The 27,739-nt window shown below is 38.4% G+C and overlaps 3 protein-coding genes across 3 annotated transcripts; all 3 read right to left on the bottom strand.

The window, feature by feature from the left end:
* Nucleotides 1-4,357: 4,357 nt before the first annotated feature.
* MONOS_4219fu4220 (uncharacterized protein) lies at nt 4,358-11,578 on the bottom strand (the record flags this gene model as incomplete). Its single annotated transcript, XM_067874276.1, has 2 exons — nt 4,358-11,218; nt 11,541-11,578. The coding sequence occupies 2 exons, from the start codon at nt 11,576-11,578 to the stop codon at nt 4,852-4,854; spliced, it is 6,405 nt and encodes a 2,134-aa protein (XP_067730261.1). The 3' UTR covers nt 4,358-4,851.
* Nucleotides 11,579-14,305: 2,727 nt separating this feature from the next.
* Nucleotides 14,306-23,774, bottom strand: MONOS_4221 (uncharacterized protein). Its single transcript, XM_067874278.1, has 6 exons — nt 23,570-23,774; nt 23,332-23,445; nt 23,138-23,269; nt 22,992-23,062; nt 22,468-22,907; nt 14,306-22,397 (listed from the first exon to the last, which is right to left on the bottom strand). The coding sequence occupies exons 1-6, from the start codon at nt 23,690-23,692 to the stop codon at nt 14,797-14,799; spliced, it is 8,481 nt and encodes a 2,826-aa protein (XP_067730260.1). The 5' UTR covers nt 23,693-23,774; the 3' UTR covers nt 14,306-14,796.
* Nucleotides 23,775-23,913: 139 nt separating this feature from the next.
* MONOS_4222 (uncharacterized protein) lies at nt 23,914-26,145 on the bottom strand. Its single transcript, XM_067874279.1, has 5 exons — nt 26,062-26,145; nt 25,951-26,011; nt 25,746-25,897; nt 24,306-25,697; nt 23,914-24,207 (listed from the first exon to the last, which is right to left on the bottom strand). Exons 1-5 carry the CDS (start codon nt 26,104-26,106, stop codon nt 24,112-24,114), a joined length of 1,746 nt encoding a protein of 581 aa, XP_067730259.1. The 5' UTR covers nt 26,107-26,145; the 3' UTR covers nt 23,914-24,111.
* Nucleotides 26,146-27,739: the final 1,594 nt, after the last annotated feature.

Here is a 27,739-nt window from a genome sequence, read left to right as displayed (position 1 = left end):
ATTTTTCCTTTTTGAAAAGTTTGATTAATTGAATATCGATTTATTATTTCTGTATTTCCATTATTCATAGATAAAGAAAAATATCAATAAAAATAAAAAAATAATTTTAAAAATTAGAAAACTTACAAATAATAAATGGCAAAAATTTATTCAAAGTGAACAAGTGTTTCAGATAAAAAAAATTATTGTTTTGTCCGTCAGTAATTGAAAATCTACGTCTGTGTTTGTTTTTAAATCTAATATTTATTTTTGCAGATTTTTGGGGATTTCGTTAAATGAGTTAATTTTTTTGAATTTATTCTTTTTGTTTTATTATTTAAACTTTGCTTTGTTTCACAAATTAAAAAAATAATTTCTTCCCTGCCAGATACAAATTCCTCTGACAGTCGCTGTCTTCACTATCGGTCCGATGATCAAGAAATTCTAAATTTTTTTACAGTTTGCACAAAAAATCCCGGACAAGATCGATTTCTCAATAACTGCAAGAGGAATAATTCTATCAATTTTTCTCAAAACACTTTTCATTAATGCAAACTCATTGGAAAAACGAGACTTACAAAACTTCCTCGTTTGTGCTCAGAAAAAATAAATATCGAAATTTCGGAGAAACTCAAAATCCTATTTCTCCGAGATTTTAATCATTAATTTTTTCTGAGAGCAAATGAAGTTGTTCAGAAAGATTTGAATATCAAATGAGTTTGTACAGTCAAAACCGGATATAATCACATCGAATACAATCACATTCGTTTATAGTCACATTTTTCCATGCACCGACCTTTTTAGCTCATTTTTCATTCATTTTCCATCGAATATTATCTCAGGGATGAAAATATATAATCACATTTATTATTATTATGGGTGATTTTTTCAATGAAAAATCGGTTTTTTGATCAAAAATATGAATTTTTTGATTTTGCAAAAATATGCTCAAATAAGTCTGAATTATGAGTATTTATGATCAAAAATGTTCAAGCAAGTGAAAATAGTGTGTTTGTGCAGAATTTCCAAAAATAAAAAAATCGACACAAAATTAATTAATTTGTTAATGTATTTTGAGTCAATTTTTTCGTTGTTAAGCAGCATCATATTTTATCACAATCGGATATAGTCACAAAAAGTCGTGCAAAAACCGATGTAATAATATCCGGTTTTGACTGTATTGAAAAGATATATTTTGAGGAAAATTAACAGAATTATTCCTCTTGCGGTTATTGAGAAATCGATCTTGTCCTGTATTTTTTGCGCAAACTGTATTTGTCAATATTTTTTTTGAAAAACGTATTTTCATTCTTCACTTTTTTGAATTAATATTTTATAATATTAGCGTTGAAATTAATTGTTTTCATAATTGAGGTTCTAAAGTGAAAATTATCTCTCGATCCGTCAGGAAACCAATTTTATCTGTTATTAGTCAAGGAGAAACACATGTTTAATTCAAAGTCGAAAAACTTTCAACCAAAGTCGAAAATTTGAAAAACTAAAAATTTTCTGAAAGTTTACAAAAATCAATAAAAGTTAAAAAATAAAAAAAATTATTTATTTATTGTTTAAATATCAACGATGCTTGTTATTTTAATGATTTTCCATCTCTTTGCATATATGTTTTTGTGCTGCCAATTTAACAATTGCAAATTTTCAAAACATGAGAGGAATTCTGATAAATTGTCTTATTTGAATTGAAAGCATACTTCTTCACAGAAAATTAGTCATAGAAAAATTATGTTTTCATAACCAATTTTGAAAAGAATGATGAATACAGTGTTGGCTCTCTTATTACATGTTTTTTCATTGAAAAAAACTCATTTCTTTTTGAAAGAAACAAATGTTTTAAGTTTTGTTTCTTGTTTATATTTGAGTTTATTTTTGTTCAAAATTTACTTTATTCGCAGAGAACAACAACACAAACGTTGCTGATAATATTCACAAAAACTGAATAACAATAATTTTCTCGATTGAACACTTTTTATAAAACGTTTTGTTTTTTATTTTTATTTTATTTTATTTTTTTGCAAACACACCAAAAATTATTCAAAATCGTAAAAGTTTTAAACATTGAAAAAGTTTTATTCAAAATCTAAAAAGTTTAATTCAACATCGAAAACTCTTTATCATCCAAAATTTTGAAAAAAATCAAAAAATTCACACTCATTTCAGTTTCTTATTTTTTCAGTAAATGATTCGAGAAATTAATCAAATTCATTCAAAAAATAATTTTTAAAATTGAGCTGTTGCAAAATATTCCTCTTCAGGCATTTTCAGTGAAAAATTATACATTTTTTATTGACTTTTTAAAGTCAAAAAACACAAAAAAAATATGTTTATTTTTTGACATTCGAAAAATGTCACAAAACTTCATGATTTAATTTTAATGATGCCAGCTTTCAGATATGCAAATCCACATTATTTTGAAAACTGAGACAGCGAAATAAAGTTATAAGCGAAACAATTTTTTCATTCTTTGTGCATTAAAAGCTTCAAAGTCCGTATTTTCCCTCATTTATGGTGTTTGATTGTGTTCAACAGAATGAAAAAGAAAAAATTCATTATTTTTTAACTCTTCACATGTACATAGGAGACAAAAAGTTATTTCACAAAAAAATAAAAAAAAGCAGGGTCGCTATTTATATTATTTTTCGTTCAAAAAGACAGAAATAAATCTCATTTCCATGAAACGAAATGTTTTCGATTTCATTTGGGTGATTATTTTTGATGTTATATTATTTCTAATTAAATTTTCGGTTTGAATATTTCTCCTTTATAAAAACAAAAGAACACTTAAAAGAGAAAAGGCTAGAAAAACATTATCATGATTTTTATTTCTGCTTTAACGTTTGTTTTAAAAACAGTTGTCATAGAATTCTCAAATAGAATACAAAATCTCTTCCAACCGACAAATGAAAATGAAAAATTGACACCCCGAAAAAAGTTATGATTTCAAAAATAATCACCCATTTATTACATTTGAATCTGATAAAATAAAACACTTTCAATTTTCAAAATGAGAAAAGGATCAATGAATTTCAGTCGTCATCATTGAAAACATTACACCAAAAATGATTCAACATCGAAAAACTAAAATTCAAAAAGGAAAAAGAAGTTAATTGGTTCAGAATTTCAATTCAAGTTAAAACCAAGAATATTTTTTGACACAAATGTTGATAATAACTTATGTTTATTTATCGGAAATGTTTTTCTTTCGTTTTGAACGACTGTTTTCTATTATATAGACTGATTACAATCGATTCTTTTATTAATATGAAAAACGAAAATATTTTATTGTATCAGCTTCCAATGCAGTAAATGAAATTCAAAACATTTCGTATTCAATAAATATGATAAATTTCTGTCTGTTTGTGCACAAAACAAGATCATGAACTATCCAATCACTTTTATTTTTTGCTCATATTCCTTGTAATCTCCTGAACACATGTGAAGAAAAAAAAAATGAATATTTTATTATATTCACGCTATTTTACACACTTAAACACCAAAAAAACATCAAAAAATATTTTTCTGATTGAAAATTTCAAATATCTCGGATCAATAACCGAAAGAAAAGAAACTGACATGAGAATGAATTTTATGATATTTTTCAAGTTTCTTGATGATAAAGAATTTTCGATGTTGAATAAAATATTTTCGATTTCGAATTAAAGTTTTCCGATTTCGTATAATAATTTTCGATCTTGAATTAAACTTTTTCGATCTTGATAAATATTTGGTGTATTCGATTTCGTTTGAAAGTTTTTCGACTTAGAAAAATTTTCTGTGAATTTCGTAGGAAAAAAGAATTGATGAAATGAAAGAATTAAAAAAAAAGAATAAATCAATTGTTTGACAATAATCATTTGAAAAAATCGTTTGTTACAAAACATTGCTATTCAGGAATTTTCATGAAAGATTCAGCAAAATGAATTGTTCACTTTTTTCACTTATTATTCAGACTTTATTTACTAAAAATCAAGAATAGTTTTTTTTTTGACTATTTGAAATTCCAGTTATTTATTTTTATAAGATCATTAATAAAAAAGTTGAGATATACACAGCAAAAATTTATTTTATTTCTCGTTTCTCTCAAAATATAGTTATTATAATAATGAAAATAAGGATCAAACAATTGAAAACCATAATTAATAAAACAAAATGTTGTTGAGGTACAAAAAATAATTCAAATCAAATAGGTTTTTTGTGATCTTTGTTTTCAGAAAAAGTCGCATTCAAATGAGTGTATTTTTACCTAAGGCAACAGATTCAACAAATTAAAATATAAGTTTATAACATAAATGTGATGATTATGAACAAATAATTCCAAATATTGAATACACAGAACTGAAATACACTCAAAGCATTCCTTTTTTTTCAATAACGCAAACAGACAGCACAACTCGCAAATCATGCTGCTCCACAACAAACTTTGAAAAGCAAACAAAAACGAAAAATGAAAAAGAAAGTGAAAAAGTAATAAATTGATGTTGAAAATCTGACAGAAAAACAAAACTCTCCTCAACCCCGTTCCACAACTCCATTCCACAAAGTTGGCTCACTTCCTTCAAGCAAATCCAGCTCATATTTTCATTCTGACTCTTTTTTTGAAGGGGTGCATCACTTCATCTCCCCTCCTTTCACCATGCCCATTCCTCTCAAAGGCTTCTGCCCCAACAGCCATTTCCCTTTCAATCATCCTCCTTTTGCATTCCTCTTCTCCAATGCATCAACATGCTTTATTTTTGGAGAGGATGTTGTTGTGAATGGCAAGAACACTTCGCATCGTCTCCATTGTCTCATTTTCATTGCTCTCCTGCTCCTCTGCTCTCCTGCTCTCCTGCTTGCCAACTTCCAATCCTCATCCTCTCACTCCTCCGACTCGCTCATCATGCTTCTGTTCAGCCCAGCCATGGACTCTTCCCGAACACAGATCGCGTCTGTCATCGTCATGATTGCTGCCCCTTTCGGAAACCGCACAATAAACTCCCGCTTCAGCTCGTTCACACTCGGCCGCTGCCCCCAGTCTTGCGACAGGCACCCCTTCACCACACCCGCCAAGCTGCTCCCGCCCACCCTCCTCACATCCGGCTTCTCCCCATTCACAATCTTCTGCCCCGCCACCTCTGCTCCATACTCCCCAAACGGAATTTGAAGAGTCAGACACTCCCACACCATCATCCCAATCGAGAATGCCACCGACTCCTTTGTTGCCCCCATCATCTTGTTCACCAGCAGCTCTGGCGCCTTCCACCTCAAGCACTCCTTCCTGAAATCATCCTCATCCTCAAACGCTGATGAAGGCAGAGAGTCATCATCATCATCATCACTTGCAGATGTCACAACTGTTGTTGATGAGATGGATGATGAATCTGAGTCTGAAGATGAGAAGTCTGAATGCATCACAATGCAGATCACCATGTGCTCTGAGAACAGCACAATGTGAGGACTGAGATTGGAAAGAGATTGGAGTGGATTATCCATTTCGTCAAATGAGTGGAGAGCTCCATTCGCCACCCAGAACAGGATTTGAGCAGCTGTTTGCTCTCTCTCCTTCAATGAACCAATCGCCATCTCCTTCTTCGCATTCTTTCCGTGCAGCAGCATGAACAGCGAATCCCTCAGATCAACAATCAGCTTTTCATGAGGAGACGAACAGGCCATCACATCCACAAGATTCGACATGGATGAGGTGGTTGGGCACAGATCCTCCCCTCGAACAAAAGTGGATTCTGTGTCTGAAGTATCTGTGGTTGAAGTGGATGAGATGGATGGTGATGGCGTTCGCTTCCTTGCCTCTTCCTCAACTTCTTTCTCATCCACCTTCTCCAGCATCCATTCTGGAATCTTGTCTGAGTCTCTTCCCAAAATGTATTCAGTGGAGCCACTCTCACTCAGCAAATGCTCTGATGACTCTGAGTGTCCCAAGCTTTTCTCATACACCCTCTTCTTCATCCTTTCCTCATTCTTCTTTTCAGCTTCCCTCTCGGCTCTCCTCCACTGCTCCTCTGGTGACATCTCCATCGTCACCATCTCAAATGCTTTCGGATCCTTTTTCACTGTGTCTTCCACAATCACTTCAAGTTCCTCTGTCCTTCTCTTTTGTTTTCTCCATCGAACAATGAATATTATTGACACAATAAGAACAATTAAAAGGATTATTGCCATAACAACAACAATTATTGGCCAAAATGATTTTCCTTCTTTCCCTCCTTCAACAATTATGTCATCTCTTTTTCCTTCGGTTTCGCTTCTGTTCTTCAGGATAAACAAATCAGTCGATGAAGGCGAATCACCTTTTCCAAACAGAAGACTCACACTCACTTCTGTCTCTGCTCCCACTGCTCCCATCTGAACCGATGAAACAACAGCAACAATTTCATTCTCTGACACACTTTCCTTTTCTCCAATCCCATAACTCTCAACCACATCTTCCCTTCCATTCCTGAAGCTCAACTTCAACGAAACATTACATGGCAGAAGAAGTCTCCCACTCAGTGTGATGATTGTTCTTCCCTCAGATCCTGTCTCATTCCTCGCCTCTTCCACCACTGGAATGAAGAATGATGATGCTCTCTCCTCAATCATCCCTCCCAATTCACATCCTTCATTCAGAATCCAAAGTGAAGAATTATCCTTCAATCCATCTCCTCCTTTCAAACTCATCACATTCAATGTTCCAGAATCTGAGCAAATGATATTTCTTCTGATTGATGGATATCCTTCAATAGATGGGTTGTTATTCATGAATTCTCCTTTCTCAATATTCACATTTCCTCCACTTATTGTTATTCCACCTTCTGATGAATTTGCTATTGTTGTGTCTTTCATCATCACAGAACTCTTCACAACATTCACAAGAGATCCTTCCCATCTGCATATCTCTTGTTCCACATTCAAATTCTTCTCCTTTCTTTTATTTGAACTCCCATCAAAAATGCAACTGTCCATTTTCACATCTTTGCAATTATCCAATTTCATCAATTTCCCTTTTGCTTTGTTTGAGCTGACTCCACTCATTGAACAGTTTGTCAACTGAATTGTCTTTTTCATAGACAAATAAGATATCAATGATTCTTCATTTCCTTCAACTGTGATATTTTCTAAATGAAACTTTTCCATATTTAATTGTCCACATTCAATAATTTCAACAAGCGAATGAGAAACTGTTGAATTGCAAATCATTAATGAATCAATTGTTGATGGAAGAGCTGACGAGAGATATATTGAAGATTTTTGAAGAATGAGATTTGATATTGCACATCCGTCAAGTTGTAGTTCTCCTTTTTCCATGTTTATAATATGAAATGGTATATTTGCAAATTCAGCATTTTCACCTTCCACTGATTGTTTTGATGAAAAAGAGCAATTCATCATTTCAAAAATACCTCCTTCAGGTGATATCAATGATTCATGTTGAGAGATGAAATTTGAATTAAACACAAAATTCACCCTCACCAATGAGACTGTATTTGTGGTAATGATTAATGCCTCTCTTGTTTTTCCAAAGCTTGATTTCACTTCAACTTTGCACAAGCCTCTGTTCTTCGAACTCAAGCTCATCTCCTCCAGATTCATCTCTCCACCAACCACACTCTCTGTATCAACATACAATAGACTCACATATTCAGATGTCAGATGCACCAATCCATATTCAATCGAATAACATGGAAGAGCATTTGTTCCACACTGTTTTTCGTTTGATCCATTCACACTGCTCACAACAATTGTGTCACTCTGATGGATAGTCACAAATCCAATCAGATCTGTATCATTTGGATAATCACATTCATCTCTTCCATATATCGCATTAATTCGTGAATAGTGACCTTCTCGGAGATCAAATTGAAATTGGGTTTCATTGATCTGAGATGTGATGTTGAAGCATTCAACGAAAATATCATTCCCCACGCTTGCTGTATTTGAACTGAATCTCATCCCCACAAATATGAAATTCAATTCTCCTCTTTCCTTTGTTGCCAAATACACCCCTCCTCCTCTTCCTGTGCTTTCACTACAGCTGCAATGACTGATTGCTGATTGAATCATCTTCATTGATCCAGACACACCCAATGTGAAGAATATTGCCCCTCCTTTTTCACTTGTTTCTGCCTTGGCTTCTGTTATGCTGCTCGAATTCACAACCAAACAAATCTTTTTCTCGCTCTTTGACTCCAAAATACTTGCTCCATTGTCACTTCTCTTCACACCTGAAAATGATGATTTGTCAATTTGAAGGTTTATCCCTCCTTCACTTCCTTCATTGATCTTCAATCCTTGTTCAGATATCTTAATCGATAAAATGCATCCCCCACTCTCATTCAACGATTCCACTCGAACATTCACAAAATGGCAAGAAATTCCAGAATCATGAACGACAAATATGTTATCTCCAACATTGCACGATTCCATCGACAAATCATTCACTTCCACACTTCCTCCAATCACATCCACAAACACACAATCAAATCCATTGTTCATTCCAGCTTCTGAATGGAATGAACATCCAGTAATCACAAATTCTCCATTTTTGTTGGTAATAATCGTTTTGGCTGAGTTGTCAAAACCATATGTCAGTTGAAGTTGTATGTTTGATAATTCAAGATGAATATCATTTTCCATGAAATATTCCAGTTGATTTCCAATTGCCTTTTCAAAATTCAATTTGGCTTTCACGTTTTCTTCTCCCATCTTTGCACTCTTTTTGATCTGATAATTGGATGCATTGAACGAATCTTGAATGACAGTTGATCCTTCAATCTGAATTGTTTTCATTTCATCTCCCTCTTTAATATTTTTTATCCCTTTCCACATCGTTTGACATGGCTCCTTCTCACTTCCACATCTTGCAACATCATATCCTTCAGATGAGATAAATATCTCAAATGATTTGTATGGAACGAGAAACATGAATAATTCCTTGTTTGAATGAAAGTTATCACTTCCAACAAAAAGAGTTTTATCATCCTTCATTGAGGAATAATCGAACTTGAACGAGTCACTTGTCACAGTTTTGTTCAGATCAGATGCTAAAATGAATACATTCTTTCCAATGGTTGCTTTATTTCCATCAAATATCAAATCTCCTGATAATTCAAAGATTGCATCCGAATCTGTTTGAGAAAGAAGAAATCCTCCTCCTCTTCCATTAGATCCACTCGTTGATGGTGCACAACACTTCTCAAATCTTGTTGAAGACACATACAGCTCAGAGGGATTCTCCAATGAAACTGACAGTCCTCCTCCTCCTTTTCCATTCTCACTCACTTTGCACACAAGGAATGTGCAATTCTCAATTCTCATTGTGTCTCTGCTTCCATCACCATTTGATCTCAAACAAACACATCCACCATCTCCTGCTCCTCTCGTGATGCTCTCAAATGAGGTGTTCTTCAATGTGATTGATGAACACTTCTCAACTTGAATTGCTCCACAACTCGGAAGATCACAATTTGTTATCGAACAATTCTGAATTGTAGCTGAGCTGCTTGTGGCAATCTCAATCAGCCCATTCACTCCATTTGATGTTGTTTTGTTGATTATCACCTCATCCATCATGCATTCACAACTTCCATTCACAACAATCACACTATTCACAAATCTCACTTCTCTAACACTCCCTCCACAACTCATCCGGATAATCTCCACTTTCCCTCCACTCGCACCCATGAACACATAATTCACAGAATTCACTTCGCTTCCCATCTTTATCCCACAATCAGCACATTTTAATGTGCCTCCTGTTGAATGAACAAATGATGATCGCTCTCCAATAGATCCTCCCAATTCAAATAATATCTCGGTGAATGTTGATGAAACACTGTTCATCACCAATGCTTCTTGTGTTTTTGTTCCTGTTGCCTCGATTTTTATTCCAACATCTTTGTCACTCGAATCAACCTCATATGACTGTCCTTTCAATTTCACTTCTTCATCAAATGAAAATGCATTTGTCAGTCTGATCACTCGCATTTTGTTCGAAAACTGAACTTCTCCAACATTCTCAATTCCCTTGCATGGGTAATCTTCATATCCACACAGTCTGAATTCATTTCCTTCTCTTCCACTCACATATGCTGGAGATGAAAATGTTCGAAGAAACATAACAAGTGGAACAACCAGCTCCGGATTGTTTCTTTCTCTTCCACAAAGTTCATCCAAGTCTGCTTTATTCACCTCAATAATGGGATAGAATCCAATTGATGTGCTGTTGATAACAGCTGACAAGTCCTGTGCTTCCACAAACACGTTCTTCCCTCCCAATGTTGCAGCACAACCATCAAAACTCGCTGTTGAGATCTCAAAGTCAAATGAGTCATCAGCCAGATTCAGCATCACCCCTCCTCCATATCCACTGCATTTGCATTGATTGAACGAAGTCGTCCCTCCACTGTATGATATTGAATCTCCAATCAGAACCTTGCTTGTTGATGATAACAGTCCCACTTTGATTCCTCCTCCATTTCCATTCACACACTCGCAATCCTCAATCGTTGTGTTCCACACAACAAATGTCTCTCCTCCCTTCACGCTTTTAGCTATCACCACTCCATCTCCCCCTGTCCGATTCACATTCCGAATTGTCACATTCGCTAACATACTCTCTCCCGATATTGATTCTTCTGTTGATGGCTCTTCGAACAGAGGTTGGCTCATTTTCATATTTTCTATCTCAACATCACCCATCCTCAACTGAGACAGTTCCATCACAAATATCGATGCTGATATTTCTCTCTCTCCATTAACACTTGAAAAGATCAGAACATCCTCCAACGAAAGAGTCCCGCTCCCCAGTGACACCACAAACACACTCGGTGAAGAGTCTCTTGTCGCGTTGTGATCAATTCCCACATTCCCCACCGCTAGCTGCCCAGTAGATACGCTAAACAGCGTTGGCGAAGACGAAGAAAGCGCACTCGTCCCAATCACACTCACCGTCTTCCCTTTCCCCAAAACAGAAATCTTCTTTACCCCAACACTGATCGTGGCCCCTTCACTTCCATGTCTCCCTTCAAGCACTGTGATTGTCGAGCTCAGAAGTGCAATGCTCTCACTGGCAACATGCCCCACAGTCTGACATGGTTCAGATTCATTTATCCCACACATTTCATTTGAATCATCTCCGTCCATTCCCACATAACGATCTAAAGGCCTGTATCTCAGCCATTCCTTCTTTTCAGTGTGCTCGTAAATCCAGTCACCGATGTGATACGAATAGCATTCTCTCTTCTCATCACTATTCGTTGTGTACGATTCACAGAATGGATTACAGGACAAAGATTCATTATATTCTTCAGAAAAGATCACATCATGTCCATATGGAGTGGAAGAAGTCGTTCATCTGCAATTATGAAAGAAGAAGAAATAAAAAAATATTCTGTCACTCGGATCGCTTTCTCGAAAATGATAAAATCTAATTCCTCCTCCATGTGATACTGTGGAACACGAAATGAATTGAATATTCCTCATTATGAACGTTAAAGGAACCCTAAAACAATAAATCCCTCCTCCATATGACTCTTTTGTTGAACACAAAGCGAATGAACAATCAGACACACAAGCGCTCTCCCCTCCACCATTTTCTTTCCCAATGCATCCTGTTCCTGAAACCTGAAAATCATTAAGATATAATCCTCCTCCAGCACTATTTGTTTCACAATTCTGGAACGAACAACTACTGATCCTCACACATGATGAAATTGACACAACATACAATCCTCCTCCGTAATGGTGTTGTGCCGTACAGGAACAGAACGAGTTGTTCTCAATCTTTATAGAATTTATTGAAACACACAAAATACCTCCACCACAACAATGTGCAACACATCCATTAAAAGCACTGTTAAAAACTGAAACAGTGGCGAATGATTGACTGAACATGCAAATAGCTCCTCCGCTTGACGCTCCATCAGTCCATGAATCATTTTCTCCTGTTGTCTTTGATCCATTCCATTCACACCAAGTGAACGAATTAGCTCCATTGAATGTTTCATTCTGTCTGTCTGGAGTCAGCTTATGATCTGCATTTCCTTCACATTTAACATTTCTTGTTCGACAACACCCAATAAACGATGTATTTGAGGCTGTCAGAGAAGCCAAGGGATTGTTGAGAGAGGGAACAATTCCTCCATCATATGCATCACAAATAGACGAAAAGGAGCAACTGTTCATCAAACAAGTGGTTTGGATTGATGTGGTGGTTGGAGATGAACAATTTGAAGATGCTGTTGAGATGTTGAAAAAAGATAGTTGTGAGAGAGATATGAGAGGAATAGATGACGATGAGAGGAATGGGGCTGAAGACACACAAAAAGAGGAGAAATGAGAGGAACAAACTGAAACATGACATTTTTCTGAATGAGCCCCTTCAAATGGTTTTGAAGAGAAGAGAGATGGGCATTTCCACAAAAATGAAGATGAAAATTTGAGTGAAATGTTGGTGAGCAGCTCACAACTTCCACTCAAACAAAATGGTGGCATTTCTCCCTCAATTTCTATCCTGCATCTGCTCACTTCGACGAAACATCCATTCACAGCATTCAAGACACTTTGGTCATCATTTGGCACCAATCCCAGGGAGTGAAGTTTTATTGAAGAATTGTCAAACATCAAACATCCTTCAATCCAACTTTCTTCCTCAAATCTTTGTTGTTTCCTCATTTTTCGTTCATCAGACAATTTTGTTCCTCGAACCGTTTCATTTGGACTGATTTCTGGAACTTTGATCACATCATCATTCCCTTCTTTTGTTTGAACATTCATCGTCTTTTCAAATTTCTCAGTTTTCATCGTTCCTTCTCTTCCATCACTGTTTTCTTTAAATGTTATTTCATTGGAAAATATGTCCTTTTGAAAGTTGTTCAACCACATTCTCCTAAGATTATCTGAAATATCACTTTTCTTTAATTCCTCATTCGATTCAGCTTCACATTTGTTGGCAACATCACACATGCACTGAAAATATATTATGCAAACAATGCAACATATTCCTGATTGCATTGACAACAACAAACACGTGAAATATACTAATCTTTTACTCGATTTCCTTTTTTAAATATGGGAGAAACGAAAACATAACACGTTTGTTTTCTGCGTTTGTTGTGGAAAAAACAATGAATACTTATCATTTGTCAAAGTTCTTAATTATCGACAACATTAATCATAAGTGTAATGTTTTTCAATAAATCATTTTTCTTTAAAAATTTCTTGATATTTAAGCAATGGCAGAGAGTATAGCATTTGCACTTTGTTCAATAATTAGGGCGCTTCATTTAAGGCTTCTATGAAAGATATTGAATTTTCATTAAGAATATCAGCTGGTAAAGAGAAATTCTTTGAAACAATCTTTTATCAAAAGAAAGGAGGAAGTTTGAACAGTAAAATTTTAGCAATGATTCAGTCATATGATTTGCTTTATATTTGTTGGTGCTGCATTTATTTATTTGTTTTATAAAATTAAAGATCATAGAAAATTTACGAAGATTACGATTGTTGATGCTTTTGATGGCAGAGATGATAATTTTCGATAAAAATCACTCGCCATATGGAATGGAGAAATGCGAGCATTAATGATGAGTATTTTAGCAGAAATGAATGTTTTACCAAAAGAAAGAGGACGAAGCGTCAAATTTTTGTTATGGATCATTGTGGCAAAGCAAAAAAACAATAGCATGGGGAAATATAATTCGAGATAAATGAGGTGTGTCATATTCTGCTTCGTTCAAATTTTCACATTTTACAAATAAAAAAATTTTTTAAAGAAAGGTTAATTAAAAATTGTTAATTAATAAACACATAGGTCTCAATTCAATGAAGAATAACCATGCATAAGTCATTTTTTGATTAGAAATGCAAACAATTTTGCAAAAAGTTTTAATAAAACTATTTTGATTGGATTTCAGTTGTTTCAAAAATTTAATCGAACAACTTTTTGAATTATGGTCAAGAAAATAAAAATTAAAAGAAGTGATCATCCACAAACGTTATTTTGCTTTGTTGGTAATAAAAATTGAAGTTTCAAGATGAAGCTGTTATGTTGAAACAGTTGTTATTTGGATGTAAACAATTTGTTGAATTTCATTATTGAGCGAAGAGGGATGTTTGAAAAATAAAATATTATTTCAAAGGTTTGCAAAGATTGGATTGTTAATGGTTCATCAGCGGCTTTTTAAACGTTCTTGCTTTTTGAAATGTGTGAAATGAAAAGAATGATCAAAAGCCAAGATTTATTTTATCGTTTTTTTAGTTCAAATATATTTTCTTTTTTCGATTTTTGAGAATCTTGTCATTTTTTCCATATAAATTCCAAATCATTGCTAAATATTAAAAGATTGAGAATAATTTTTCTTCTTATCTTTCCTTTTTTTTTCAAAAGAAAAAGAGATAAAAAATTTATGAGTTGAGAATTGAAATGTATATATATAATCTGTCTAATGAGATAAACAAAAGGAGAGGGGAAAATTGATTTTATCTGAATAAACACTTAAAAACAAAAGTTATATCCATGTCGCTTGAAAATTAAATCCAACTAAGATCAGACAAAATCAAAAATAAAATTTTAATTATGTTGTAATAAGAAACTGCGATAGAAAGATAAAAATGTTAAAACTAAATACCAGGATGAAAACATAAAAATTAACGAAAAAGAAAGTGTCGGGATAGTCAGTGAAGTGAATAGTTATACAATCCTGATAGTAATGAATACAAATGTTTATCAAATGTATGGATGCGATAAATAAAGTTTGAATAAATAAAGATATGCCTGCTGGCACGACCAGTAAGGCATAAAGACTTTATATCGGAAAATAAAGACTATTACATAAGCATAGCTTCGTCCGCGTCTTCATCGTCATCATCATCTGATGAATCTTCATTATCTACTTCCAGATTCATCGCCTTTACATAATGACTGCCAAATTGAACATCTAACAAAGAGAAGTGTGAGTGGAAAATAGGATGTAGGAGCTGAACAGCCCCAAGCACAAGGGCAGAGTTGTTTGAAGATACATAATCAGACAACGTTGTCAAACGCTGGCGAAGTCGAAGGTGTTCGCTGCAATGCTTTTCCTTGGCCTCCTCGTCGTAGTTACTTTCGAGCATCATCCTCTCCTCTGTTGCGAAATAAGACTTCGCCTGGATCATCAGCTCAGTGCACAGCTGTCTGATCTCTGCGCGGCTGCTTTGTGTGTACACCGCCTCCAGCAGCAGCGCCAGCACCTCAAACAGCTTTTTCCTTCCACTGTCCATCGCCGGCACTCCCGTCTTCATCTCCTGCGAGAGGACGGTGTGCTCGTTCAGGTCGTCTGGGATCAGCCACATCAGTTGCGTAGTCTGTGCCTCGATGCTGTGGATGGCTCTCCTCAAGGAGATGAGGAAGAACACGAAGAGAAACATCAGCACGACACACTCCACAATAGTTGCTGTGATGGATGTGGTGCGCACCGAGTTCACTTTGCTGATCAGCGAAGACATCAGCTCGAGTGTTATCTTGTTCAGCATCGACGAGGTGTCTGCATACGACGAGGTGACCATAAAGCCGTATCCTGTATCGTTAATATCAATAGGCGCAAAATGCGACAGCTCCGCCGCTTTCCGCAGGTCAATCACTTTCCTCTGGAACCGCGCACGCACCATGTCATAGCCGAGATAAGTGTCATATCCAACATTCCTCTGTGGATTTTCGCACATCTGCGCCTGCAAAGAAAGTGTAGATGTATAACCATAGGCGAATGTGTCGAGCATCGGGCAGCGATACGGGAAAGTCGCAAATCCCACCATTGTAACGGACTGGTCGCATTCCTCTGTTGCCACATCCATTCTTGAGTCTTCGATCCAACCGGTTGTCTTGTTTGTGCCTGCCAGCACGGCGTCGTTGAGCAGCTTGGATACAGCATGGCTCTTCTTCACGAGCTCCATCAGGTGCTGCAGAGAAGAATTAACGTGGGAATAGTCGCACATCACAGTCGATGTACAGAACTTCTCGTTGAGCGACTGGTTGTGCACGAGTGTGATCTCGCCGCTTCCGAGCCCTGCCTGGTAGATGAACAGGGCCAGCTGGATGAACGATGCCTCAGTCAGCCCGCCAAGCATCAGAGACGACGAAGTGGTGCCGATGGCTGAGAGCGACGTGATGAGCAGCACCGAAAACACAATCGCCGTCGCAAACATAATCAGCGCCATTACTGCAATCTGCGCCAGATGGAACTTCTTCACAGCAGATGGGATTCTGTGGTGTGCATCGATTGTCTTGTTGATGTTCTTCATCAGCAGCTCGTCCCACTCACCGTCTTCGATCTCTCCTCGCACTGCCTGTGCTGCTGCTGTCTTGTCATTTTCATCCACTGCTGCATTCAGCATGATCCCTTGCTGCTGTTGTTGTAACTGCAGCTGCATCTGCATTTGTTCCATCTTCGTCTGAGGGTTCACCTTCACGCTCATTCCCTTTCCACTTTTGCCTTTCTTTCCTTTCTTCTTCCCATATCCTTTCATCTTGTCCGTCCCATCCTTGCCGTGTGCCCCATGATTCCTGCTTTTCGACTTCCTCTTCTTGTTGATCTCATCGTAGTCTTCATCCGATGACTCGTTGCTATCATCCTCTTCCTCCTCGTCTTCGTAGTATCTCATGTTCCCATCTCGCCCCATCCGCGACCTGTTTCCTGTTCGAGACATTTTGATGTACTTCTTCTTTCGCTTCATGCTGAGCGTTTCGTTCTCTTCATCACTTGACTCAAACTCGGAGCTATCAAACTCTTCTTCGCTGTCACTCTCACTGTTCTTCCCTTTCCTCTTGTTCTTCTTCGAACGCTTGCCTTTGGACTTCTTCGTTTTTTCCTTGTCTTCCTGGAGTAGCTGCTGTTGCTGTGCCTGCTGCTGGCTCTGTTGTTGATTCTGCTGCTGTTGTTGCTGCTGAGGCGAGTTCATCAGCTGTAGCTGCATCAGATGGAACAGCATCTGCTGCTGCTGCGACGGGTCGTTCATCGCCAGCCCGTGCAGAAACTCTGGTGTGAGTCCTCCGATGCTTGAAAGTGATGGAGAGAGAGGAAATCCTGTGCTTCCGTTGGGCACCTGGGAGTTCATTGAGGCTGTGTTGCCGATCTGCGAAGTGGGCTGTGGGGAGACACTTGGCAGAGGCATAGCAGATGGAGACATTTGTGCTTGTGATGGAACAAATAGCATCGGAACAGTAGACTGCGCAGACTCAGGCATTAGAGCAGAGCCTGAGGAAGGTGGTGGGGAAGAGATGCGGGTGATGGAGTTCTCAGGGATGATTGATGAACCAGGTGTGGATGTGGTTGAAGACACCCCAAATGTGTTGATTCCTATTGAAGATGATGAAGAAGGCTGAGGAGACTGATCAAGTGTTGTAGACGAGTCTGTCTTGACAGACGACGCTGGCAGTGTTGATGAAACAGAAGGCGATGCCACAAATGGCAGGAACTGTGGCTGCCCACTTCCATTTATCACCCACCTCCCCAGCTGCCCCTCGGGGCCTCTGACAAGCGAGTCTGAAGAAGGGCGGTTGTGAGGCAGCTCTCCTCCATTGCGCACTGTGTTCGAGGGCTGTTCCCAGGTGTCGCTGAACTGCTCATGTGCTTCTTTGCCGGAAAATGATTGCCGGCGCATCTGATTTTTGTTGAGGTCAGAAAATGCAGAATTCATTGAATTCAAAGCAGCATTTTGTGCAGACGCTGATGCAGAAGCAGGCTGGTTGGGGGCAGTAAACATTGGCTGCATCGTCTGTTGGAGGGGAGGCATAAACGAAGACGTTTCATTGGACAGTGTGTTGACAGGCAGCTGCTGGCTCTGATACAGCGAGTGAGTGGACTGAGCAGCAGAGATGGGCTTTGGAGCATTCTGAGCATCTGAAGATTGTCCCATTTCAGTCGCAGGCAGCGGCTGAGGAGTCGCTCTGGAAGAGGACTTTGAAATCAGCTCGTTTGCTGTTGTGGTTGAGAATGGGTTGGATGGAAGAGGCTCTTGTGGTGATTGCTCAGGCGATTGAGGTTTCATTCCATCAGCTGCGCCATCCATTGGAGAGCTCACTTGCACACGAAGCTCCTGTGCTGCTGACTTCTCACTTGCAGAAGCAGATTTTGGAGTCTTCTTCTTCTTCTTCTTTTTCTTCTTTTTGCCATCGATGACCACATACACAAACGACGCCTGTGAGAGCGATGTTGAAAGTGTTCGTGATGAAAGCCCATTTGCATCGTGGTCACTCGCATTCACATCCAACATCCCTCCTTCCTTCTCAAACGACTGCAGCATCTCGCTCGGCCTGGGCAGCCACTTCTCGTCTTCTTTGTCTCTGATCTCCTGAAACTGGGCAGGAGACAGCTGCAGCCCTTCATTGGCTGTCGGGTCAGCGTTGAATGGAAGCGCTGAATGTGACGTCTCAGCGCCTGCTTTACTATTCTCTGACGGCTGCTGCCTTCGGCTGTCTGTTGCACTCTCTGGTGAGTTCTCGTTTGATGCTGCTTCGTTCGTCTGCTCATTTTCTCTCTCGTTTTCGTTGTGCCCGCTGAATGAAGAGACAGGCGTGAATTCTGGCTCTTCTTTTCTGTCTGTCTCTTCCTTTTTGAGTGTTTCGTTTTGTGTCTCTTTCAGCTCTTCTTCCGTCTTCTCTTTGTATTCCTTCGCGTTTTTCAGCTCATTCGACATAACAGGCTCGTACATATCCATGTTGTCATAAAGGCCACCTTCCATAAACATCGACGATCTATCCGAAATCTGTTTTTCTCCGCCTTCAGCCGCCTTCATCTCTTCCTCAGGATTTTGCATTGACTCATTCGTGTCCTTCCTGTCTGAACGAGCGCTGTACTCCTGCCCTTTCTCATCGTCTATGCTGTTTTGTGAGGGCTCCATCTTGTCTCCTGATTCATTGTGCGACATCCGGTCAGATGAATCCTTACCTCCTTCTCCGCTTTCCATTCTTTCCTCTTCATGTGGCTCCTGCAGCATCGAAACTGGAGCAAAATTGCTGTTCAGACTCGTCACTGAGACAGTTGCAGTGGCTGTCTGTTGAATGGGAGCAGAGCTCGACTGAAGATTTGTGCTGCTGCTGTACATAAAAGCAGCATCCTGGTTGGCTAGTTCACTGAGCGAGGGAATAACAGCTGGCATGTTGCTGTTGTCTGAAGGGCCAGTCTGAACGAGAGAAGGAGATGAAGAATCAACAATTGTTGGAGGAGCAATGCCAGCATTGACAAATGGAACGTTCATTGGAGACGATACACTTGATGTAGCTGATATTGAACCAGAAGCAGAAGTCGAAGATGTTCCCACGTTAATAGCAGGAACAGCACATCCCTGTGGGACATTGATGCTGACACCTCCGCTGTTCACAGAAGTGGACGGGAGAATTAGACCATTTGATTGTGCAGCTGTGCTGTACTGACCACTTCCCGAAGACAGATGAGATGTGAGTATTCTTGGCTGCTGCATGTTGAGGTTGATAAGAGAGGAAGGTGGACGAAGAGAAGGAGAAGAGGAGAGGTTTGATCCTGCTGATATCATTGGTTTGCAGAGCATGGGAGTGGATGAAGAGGACAAACCAGGCGAATATGAAGAAGGTGGAGAAGAAAGAGTGTTCAGATTCTTCGCAGGGAATATCGATGACTGAGCTAATGGCTGTACGTTCTGCGGCGACTGTGCAGCAGTGCCGTTTGGCTGGATGGTTGTGGCTGAATGCACTCTGATGAACGGAACCTGTTCTTGTGGCATCGCTTCGTTTGACTGGCGGAAGGAGCCCGAATTCGATGTTATCATTGGCTGCCCGATGATTGTGGGTGTGTTTGACTGCTGATGTGCTGTGCTTCCAGTCACTCGCGTCTCAAACTGCCTCTGTGAGTGTGTGGCAGAATCGACAATGCCCATTCCGAGTGCTGGATCGTCGATCTCAGGCATTCCTTCAGTCACCACTTCCACCTGACTGCCAATAACACCCCCGCTTCCTCCACCTCCACTGCGTGATGTCATATCAGGAACAGACATGTTCTGATGGAGCATACCGTTTCCGCCGCCTCCACTGCTTCCGATGACAGGCACATCGTCTGCTTCAGATGTGATCAGATCGATTGAGATTTGATGGACAAGATTCTTCGGCACGGAGAGGAGAAGGCGCATAGCAGAGACATAATGTCTGTTCGCGATCAAGAATGATACAACAGTGATGAGTGCAGATAATAACAGCATAATCAGTATGCCTGCTGTGTTTGCCAGTGACAGCAGTACACGCGCTGCCTTCAGATCGTCTTCGATTCTGTTGTTGTACTGAACACTTGCCCTCTTTGCAGACTCCATGATGCCTGTTGGATAGTTGATGATGATGTTCGCCAGCCTCGCAAAGAGCGTGGCACTGTCCAAGTTCTGACTGACCGAGTTGGCCACATCGTTGCCTGAGTATGCAAATGAACGATAAGTGTCATAAAGAGAGCGAGTAATCACCCAATCGTCAGTCACCACATCTCCTGTGTATGAGACATACACAAGCGACACATCCTGCTCTTCCCACGGCTCGTTGTTCAGACGCGTGTAGACTGCCATCAAATAGCTCAGTACTTCTGATGAGAGTTCTCCAATATGAGCACGCAAGTCATCTGGACTCATCAACCACGTCGGAAAGCCCTTTCCAGTGTTAGCTGGGGAATACATTGGATGTACCTGATACATCAGCAGCTTCGAATACAGCGTGATCAGCGCGATTCTGTTTGTGAGCACACTCAGCTCTGTGATGTACTGGCTGTTGGAGGCAGCCTGCGATAGATACTTCTCCAGCACAAAATAGCTGATCAGGATAATCCCCACCATCACCAGTACAAAAAGTGCTTGAATTGGCAGAAAAGCGTTGAAGCTGTCTTTAATCACTCCTCCTTTCCCGGTGTTCACGCCACTCCCGCTTTTGGCATCATCTCCTGACAGCTGCTCCAGCATCGCCAGTTGCTTCTTCTTCCTCTTCTTCCTCCGCAGTCTTCTCTTCTTCGCAACAGAATTCATCTCAGATGTGCCTGACATCGCGTCCATTGCTGGATAATTCGGATTGTTACCGCGAGCTCCAATGCTGCCGTGCTGTGCCAAGTTGTACACACTGCCTGTCATATTCTTGTCTCCCATTGTTCCTCCACCACCGTTTCCTCCTCCTTCCATCGACGCTCCACTCTGAAGTGTCGCATACGACATGGTGGCTGAGTATGTATATGACTGGTCCTCTTCAATCTGCTCTGCCTGCTGCATCAGCGTCTCTGCTGTGTCGTCATCGCGGTATATTTCTCTCAGAAGCGCTGCATATCCTCTCAGCACTCTCACGTTGTTCGGGTGAGTTGCCATCAGCTCTTCATAGCTTTTGCGCGCTATCATCTCGTTGGTGGCAATCCGATTCAAAACAATTGGTATCGCTTCGATGTTGATCTTTGGCCTAAGCAAGTTGTTCCAAAACTCCTTCGCCCACATCTTCGCCTCTTCGCGTGCTTTTTCAGCTGTCTCTAGCATCGCCTTTGCTGCAGCAGATTTGATGCCTCCGTTGCGTCTGTTGTTGTTTGATCCGTTGGTGTGCTCGTAATACGTCGATCCCATCGTGCCCAGCCCGCCTGCTGTGCTTTCTCTCCCCGTAGCGTCGCCGTCTTCTCTTCCCATTCCTCCCATCCCTCCGCTGTTGATCGCCATCCCTGTGCCCATCATGCCGATTCCTGTGCTGGCGTTGTCGTCTCCTTCGCTCCGGTCGTCCTGGTCTTCGTTCGCATTCATCGCAGAAGAGTCGTCGGATGTGCTGCGGAAGTGCGAGCTGACCACAAACCGCAGCGAAACCGCAGATGACAGCACGCGGCAGCGCCGGAGGATGTTGTCTGCCTTCAGATTGTACTTGCGATAGACACGTGTGAACACAGAATAGAGAAGGAGGAGGTCAGCGTCGTTGGGGTTGTATGTGATGGCATTCATCAGGATCATCTCTGCAAACATGATGTGGTCCTGTGACACTTTGTTCTTTTTCGACACGACGTCCAGCTGCTCGCTGAGTGTAAAGCCTGTTGGAAACTGGATCGTCGGCTCGCCGAGGCTGTTCATCGAGCCCATCCCGTTGCTCATGCCGCCGAGCGGGCGAGTTGAGCCAACCACACCCAGAGACTCCTTCATCGCCTCCTGTCGCTTCTGCTTCCACCACGCTTCTCGCCCGCACAGCTTGTGCTCGAACAGAAAGCGGATGGCTAGTTGAGCATCGGCTGGGTTGCGCAGGCGCTTTGGCAGCTTGGTGATGGCCTCAGGATCGGATGGATCGACAATTGGCTCGCAGTTCGGAGAGAGCAAGAAATGCATTTTCAGCCTCTTTCGAATAAATAAAGCAACGGCAATGGATGAGGCTACCATTATACACAACATCACTGCCCACAAAATTATAAATGCAACATTATTTGGCATCCAATATCCTAATAATAGAATAATAGTATATCCACATTACGCATGCTATAAATAGTAACAATAAAAATAAAGCCATACCGATCTCACATCCCCATCTGATCCACCAATAGCAGATGAGCGTCACAGCAATCCACACGTTTTTCTCAATGTGATAAAATGGAAGAGTCATCATCACAAAAGCCAAAACCCCAAGAGCAGGTACAACTGTCAAAATAGACCTCCACCCGCGATCTGTCATTGTGACTCGAGTAACAACAACTTGCATTGTAATAAACAAACTGATGATTGCTGCAGCTTTTCCGTTGCAATGTGAATTAAGCCCTCCACGTTTTGGATTCATGTTGAAGATAAGTAACGAATAATACATGTGGAAGAATGCAACGCAAATAAAAACCAACAATGAAAACACTGTTATGATAATGTGTACTGTGTCCCAGCAGACTTGAAGCGGCTGAATGGCAAGTACAGAATTACGACAATCAACTGAAGTCATCAATATGTTGAGTGTTGGAATAAAACTGAAATGTTAAAAGGAATTAAATCAAAATGGCATATCAAAGAAATAATATTTTTTTTTAAAAAAAATAAAATAAAATGCAAACCATATTGAAAAGTAGATCGATGCTACAGTTCTCTCAACAGATAAAATCCAAGGAGAGCTAACAAGAATTTTCTGTGATTAAACAACAAAAATATTGAAATAATATTTAAACCTTTAAATAATAATAAAAGAGCCCAAGATTGATACCTTCATCAAAGAAGCACATAAAATAAAGAAAAGGAGAACAAATAGAAAGATAGCCATTGCAAGAACATTCATGACCAAAAATCCTGTTTCAAATAATCCTGCAAAAGCACTTCCATCAAGAAACCCAAGTATCTAAAAGCATTTCGTTTAAAATTTACTATTACCAGAGATGAAACAATTTTTTTAATTCAAACTTGATTGATTATTGGTATGTTTTGAAAATTAACTCCATAACCAGCAGTCCCCCAAAGCTGTAAGGTCATAATTATCCAAGAAATTATTACCCATGGTTTTGTGTCATTGCGCCCCTGAAGCGATATATCCATGAAAAAGAAAATAGAAAAAATAAGTCGTGATAAAAAAGTGATTATTGAAACAAAAATAGAAAATGAATAGAGTAACAAATGTTTATTAATAATAACAATAACGCACCTGATCATATAGTGGATAAACCAAGAAAAAAGAAACAGTATCTAGTTTGGATGGCTTCTCAGCAAGTATCTCTGCTTCGGAAGTATTGGAAAACAATCCTTTTTCTTCTCGAGAGTGAGACATCTCCGTGATTTAGTAAACACAATATGAATATATTCTATATTCTCAAAATCAGAATTGGTATGACTGTTACGATTTTAATGAAGTAATGGCAAAGATCAGAAAAATCAAAAAATTACAGTAAACTGTTTTATATTTTTTTTTAATATTCTTCAAAAAAATTAAATATGATTTTCCATGCTTATGCTTGTTTATTTAATAGCTGTATAATTTTTATTTAAATATAGATAACTTTCAAATATTATTCTTTGTAATAAAAAAATCATAAACAGAAAAACAATAAAACAATTATAATAAAAACAATTAAGCAATGTAAACATACACTGCACATAAACATAATCCAAACAATTTGCTGAATCTTTGAATATAGAAGAAAATTTTAAAATTGTTCAATTTTTTTAAAAAAAAATATAAAATTTCCATTAAAGTGAAAATTCATGATTGAATGTGACGCCTGGTGAACACAGTTCTTTCAGTGAAAAGACATGATCGAACGAATCAGGAGACTCAACAACTATCTGATTAATCAAAGAAGAAAATGTGTATATTCAAATATATATAAATTATCATAAACATCATAAAAACAAAGAAAGAAAAAATTCATCAAAAAGCAAACATAATCTTTTGCGACTTGTGTCAATCTTCCATATGTTTTGTTTCTAAACTGCCGTGTAAAATGCCTCCACTCCACAAAATCTCCGATGTAGATAATCTGCCCTTTATACATCATTCCCACCCCTTCCATCAGCTTCACATTTTTCATGTTGTAATTAATCTTGTCTTTCCCTTTTATCTTCTTCAGCTCCTGTCTCTCCAGCTCCCTCTCCAGCTCCTCGTTCGTCTGCTTCAGCAGGAACGCATCTTCAGATATCTCTGCAATCGCCAGCCCGATGTCCACATCCGGCAGCATCTGCTTGATCCTCTTCTTCGACTCGCTTTGCAGTGCAGCATGCTGTTTCTCTCTCAGTTTTTTCTGTGCTGCTTCTTCTGACACAGGCGCTGCAGAGAGCGCCGTCGTCTTCCTCTTCGGCGGAGCAGGCGGGGCAGCCACACGCTGCATCGTGAGCTTAAAGACAGGAGGAATCGGAGAAGCAGACGTCAAAAAAGAGCAGGCAAAAGGAAAGCCATAAGAAGTTCTCGAGCGCCTTGAGCATCGGGGCGCCAGCTGCGAAGACGGCTTTTTTGCGAAATACCGAAAGCACTCAGAAACTACATAATAAGGATCCCTCGTGCCCTTTGGCACTGGAGGGGCACGCGACGTGCTTGATGCTCTGGATGTCCTCGAGGACTTGGCACTTTTTGATCTGCTTTGTGTTTTCGATTTGCTTTGGGATTTTGATTTGCTTCTGCTTCTCGATGAACTCGATGCTCTTGATGTTCTTGATGTGGCAGATGCGCTGGAAGAGCGCGATGCTCTTGTTGTTGCTGTTGTTGCTGCTGCTGCTGTCTTTTTGGATTTTGAAGGCGATGCACGCGCATCCTGTGATTGAGACCTTGAATTTAAGAGTTTTGAAGCTGAAATGCCTGGCACAGGACTCCGTGGCAAGAAATAATTGGACGCAGGAATGTCAGAAAATGAAATGACTTTTTTGGTCTTCAATATGGGATTTTCTACGCTAAGCGCTAAAATAGAACCTTTTGGATCTATAAAATCAATGTGTGGAATACCTAAGAGCATTCCTTCGTATATTCCGTTTGTTAGATTACGATCTTCATCAATCATATCTTCCATGTGACGTTTACATTTTAGACATCGAAACCTGCTCTTATTATTTCCTTCTAAACTATTCAATTCTTTTAAGCATTTATTTGCTGCATCATTTAGATTTTCAATTACACCCCCACATTCAGAAAACAATGATGGATCATTTGGCTTAAATAAACCGATATCCATAACTTTATTGCACGCCGAAATAAAGCATGATGGAAACATGGACGTAGATGATTTGATGATTTCGTTTTCAAGTAATCCATTTTGTAAGAAAAAGCATAACTCTCCAAATTGTTCCTGAAATGAAAAAATTCAAGAATTTCAATTTATTTAAGTTATTCAAACATCAAATTGTCTTAACACAGAAAAACGCTCCTTGTTGAATCGATCAATTATATTGCATAAATCCATTTCCAATTCACCTTTGCATTTTCTTTCATATTCTGCGTAAATTACTTTTTCTTTTTCAATTTCCCTCTGAATTGGTGCATTCAGACCTATATTGAAAATATTCATAATATTAAAATTAAATTGTCAGAATAATGAACACCATTCAAAATGTCTTCAGCGACTTCTAACAGTTGTGATATTTTTGTGTTTATCAAGTTAATCTTATGAATAAAAAAACCATATTACAACATTAATTAATGCAATTTTATACTGCTTTCGTTGCCCTTTTTTGTTTTTTGACTGTGCTTATATCCATGAAGAAATAAACACAAAAAATTCGTTTGACAAATTTATAAAGGGTTAAAATAAGTTTTTCATCTCAAAATTCTGTTTGTAAGAAAAAAATCCATAATTTCTAAATAAAACAGTTTAGTCAAAATCTCTATAATACTTATATGCAAATATTTTTGTCGATAATAATTACCTCCTCTTTTTTTCCAGTTGATTTATAAATATCTTCAATAAATGTGATTCAATTTGCAACCAATTCATTCTGTGAGGAGATTCAAACATCTTGTCACATTTCTATCATTTCCATTCAAACACTTCAGCCAAGTGATTTGATATTTGGATCTTTTATGGTTATTTGTTTTGAAGAAATCCATTTTTCTTTCATCTATACAGTTTAAGAAGCATGGAAACAAAATTTCGTACCGAGAACTAATAAATCCATATGAACTCTTGTTGCTCACAAAATAGATTGCTTCTGGATAGTTGTTCTTTATTTATGTGATTTGTGAGTTTGAAATGAAAAGAATAAACAGGATGGAATATGCTGATATATTGATGAAAATTTAAGTTAACATGTATTTCATATAAAAGATCAAGTCCAAATCAAAATTCTTTTTCAAAAATCTGTTTTTCTTAATTGAAATGAATTCCCTTTTTGTTTTTGTAAAAAATCTGTTTTTCTCGAGCATACAAAACTGCATTCAAATGAAGAATTCAAAGTTGAATGAGGTTAAAATGCTGGAAGTGCAGTTTATTGAAGATCATACAATTTTTTGCTAAATTCTTCGTTTCCAACAAAAAGAATTTCTAAAGAATGAAATCTTTGTTCATCTCTTTTCAACTCTATCCCTTTCTCTTCTTTTCTTATTTTCACCTTCTTTTTCTCGTTTGCCTTCATTTTATCATCGTCATTATTATTATTATTATTATTATCATCTTCTTCTTCTTCCTTCTCCTTCTCCTTCTCCTTCTCCTTCTCCTTCTCCTTCTCCTCCTCTTTATTTTAAAAGAAAGCGATTATTCTTCCGTCAATCCAACCACAACCATTCAACTCTCAAGTGCCATTGACATGAATTTATTAATTTCCATCATCAGCAGCTGACTTCAGTCGACTGTGTGAGCTTCAGATTCTCTATTCGAGGATGTGAAAGAACACGAATTGGCTATGTTGAATGAATGCAATCAATACAGCAATTATTCAGTTGTTTGATATTTGTTCAATCAAATTCGTACAGAATCTAAAAGTGAGTTCAAAAATCAGATTGTTGCTTTCGAAGTTTCATCTCTTTATTGTCTTGATTTTGATTTCACTTTTTTCTGACAAATGAAAATCGAGAGTGTTTATTTTTATTTTATTTTGTTTGTTTATTATTTATTGGTTTTTGCTTCAAGAAAAAAATTTGGTTGATGTTTCCGAAAAATTTTCATTCACGAAAGAGTGAACTTGTTTCCCTCTTTCAATGAAAATAAGGGCAAATACTTAGTACTGATACAAATAAAGTGGAATTTTCAAAATGAAGAGATTTATTAAAAGATAAATGCATATTTCCAACGAATTTCAATTCTCCGATTTTTACTTTTTCGCATATTAACTGACATTTTGTCGTGAAAATAGCATATTCGATTATTTAAATCAATAATTTTAATTACGTGATGTG

The sequence above is a fragment of the Monocercomonoides exilis genome (assembly GCF_001643675.1).
Source record: "Monocercomonoides exilis strain PA203 chromosome Unknown scaffold14-1859848, whole genome shotgun sequence".
Taxonomy (NCBI): Eukaryota; Preaxostyla; order Oxymonadida; family Polymastigidae; genus Monocercomonoides; species Monocercomonoides exilis.
This window is presented reverse-complemented; position numbering and strand designations above follow the sequence as displayed.

Excerpts from the sequence above, each read along its gene's own strand:
- MONOS_4222 (XM_067874279.1), bottom strand. The coding sequence starts at position 26,106 with ATGGATATAAGCACAGTCAAAAAACAAAAAAGGGCAACGAAAGCA. Across the intron at positions 26,012-26,061 it reads AAAAAAGGGCAACGAAAGCA|ATTAACTTGATAAACACAAA; the intron begins GTATAAAATTGC and ends TTTATTCATAAG. Across the intron at positions 24,208-24,305 it reads CACAAGTCGCAAAAGATTAT|ATAGTTGTTGAGTCTCCTGA; the intron begins GTTTGCTTTTTG and ends TTGATTAATCAG.
- MONOS_4221 (XM_067874278.1), bottom strand. The coding sequence starts at position 23,692 with ATGTCTCACTCTCGAGAAGAAAAAGGATTGTTTTCCAATACTTCCGAA. Across the intron at positions 23,270-23,331 it reads ACATACCAATAATCAATCAA|ATACTTGGGTTTCTTGATGG; the intron begins GTTTGAATTAAA and ends AAATGCTTTTAG. Across the intron at positions 23,063-23,137 it reads TATGTGCTTCTTTGATGAAG|AAAATTCTTGTTAGCTCTCC; the intron begins GTATCAATCTTG and ends GTTTAATCACAG.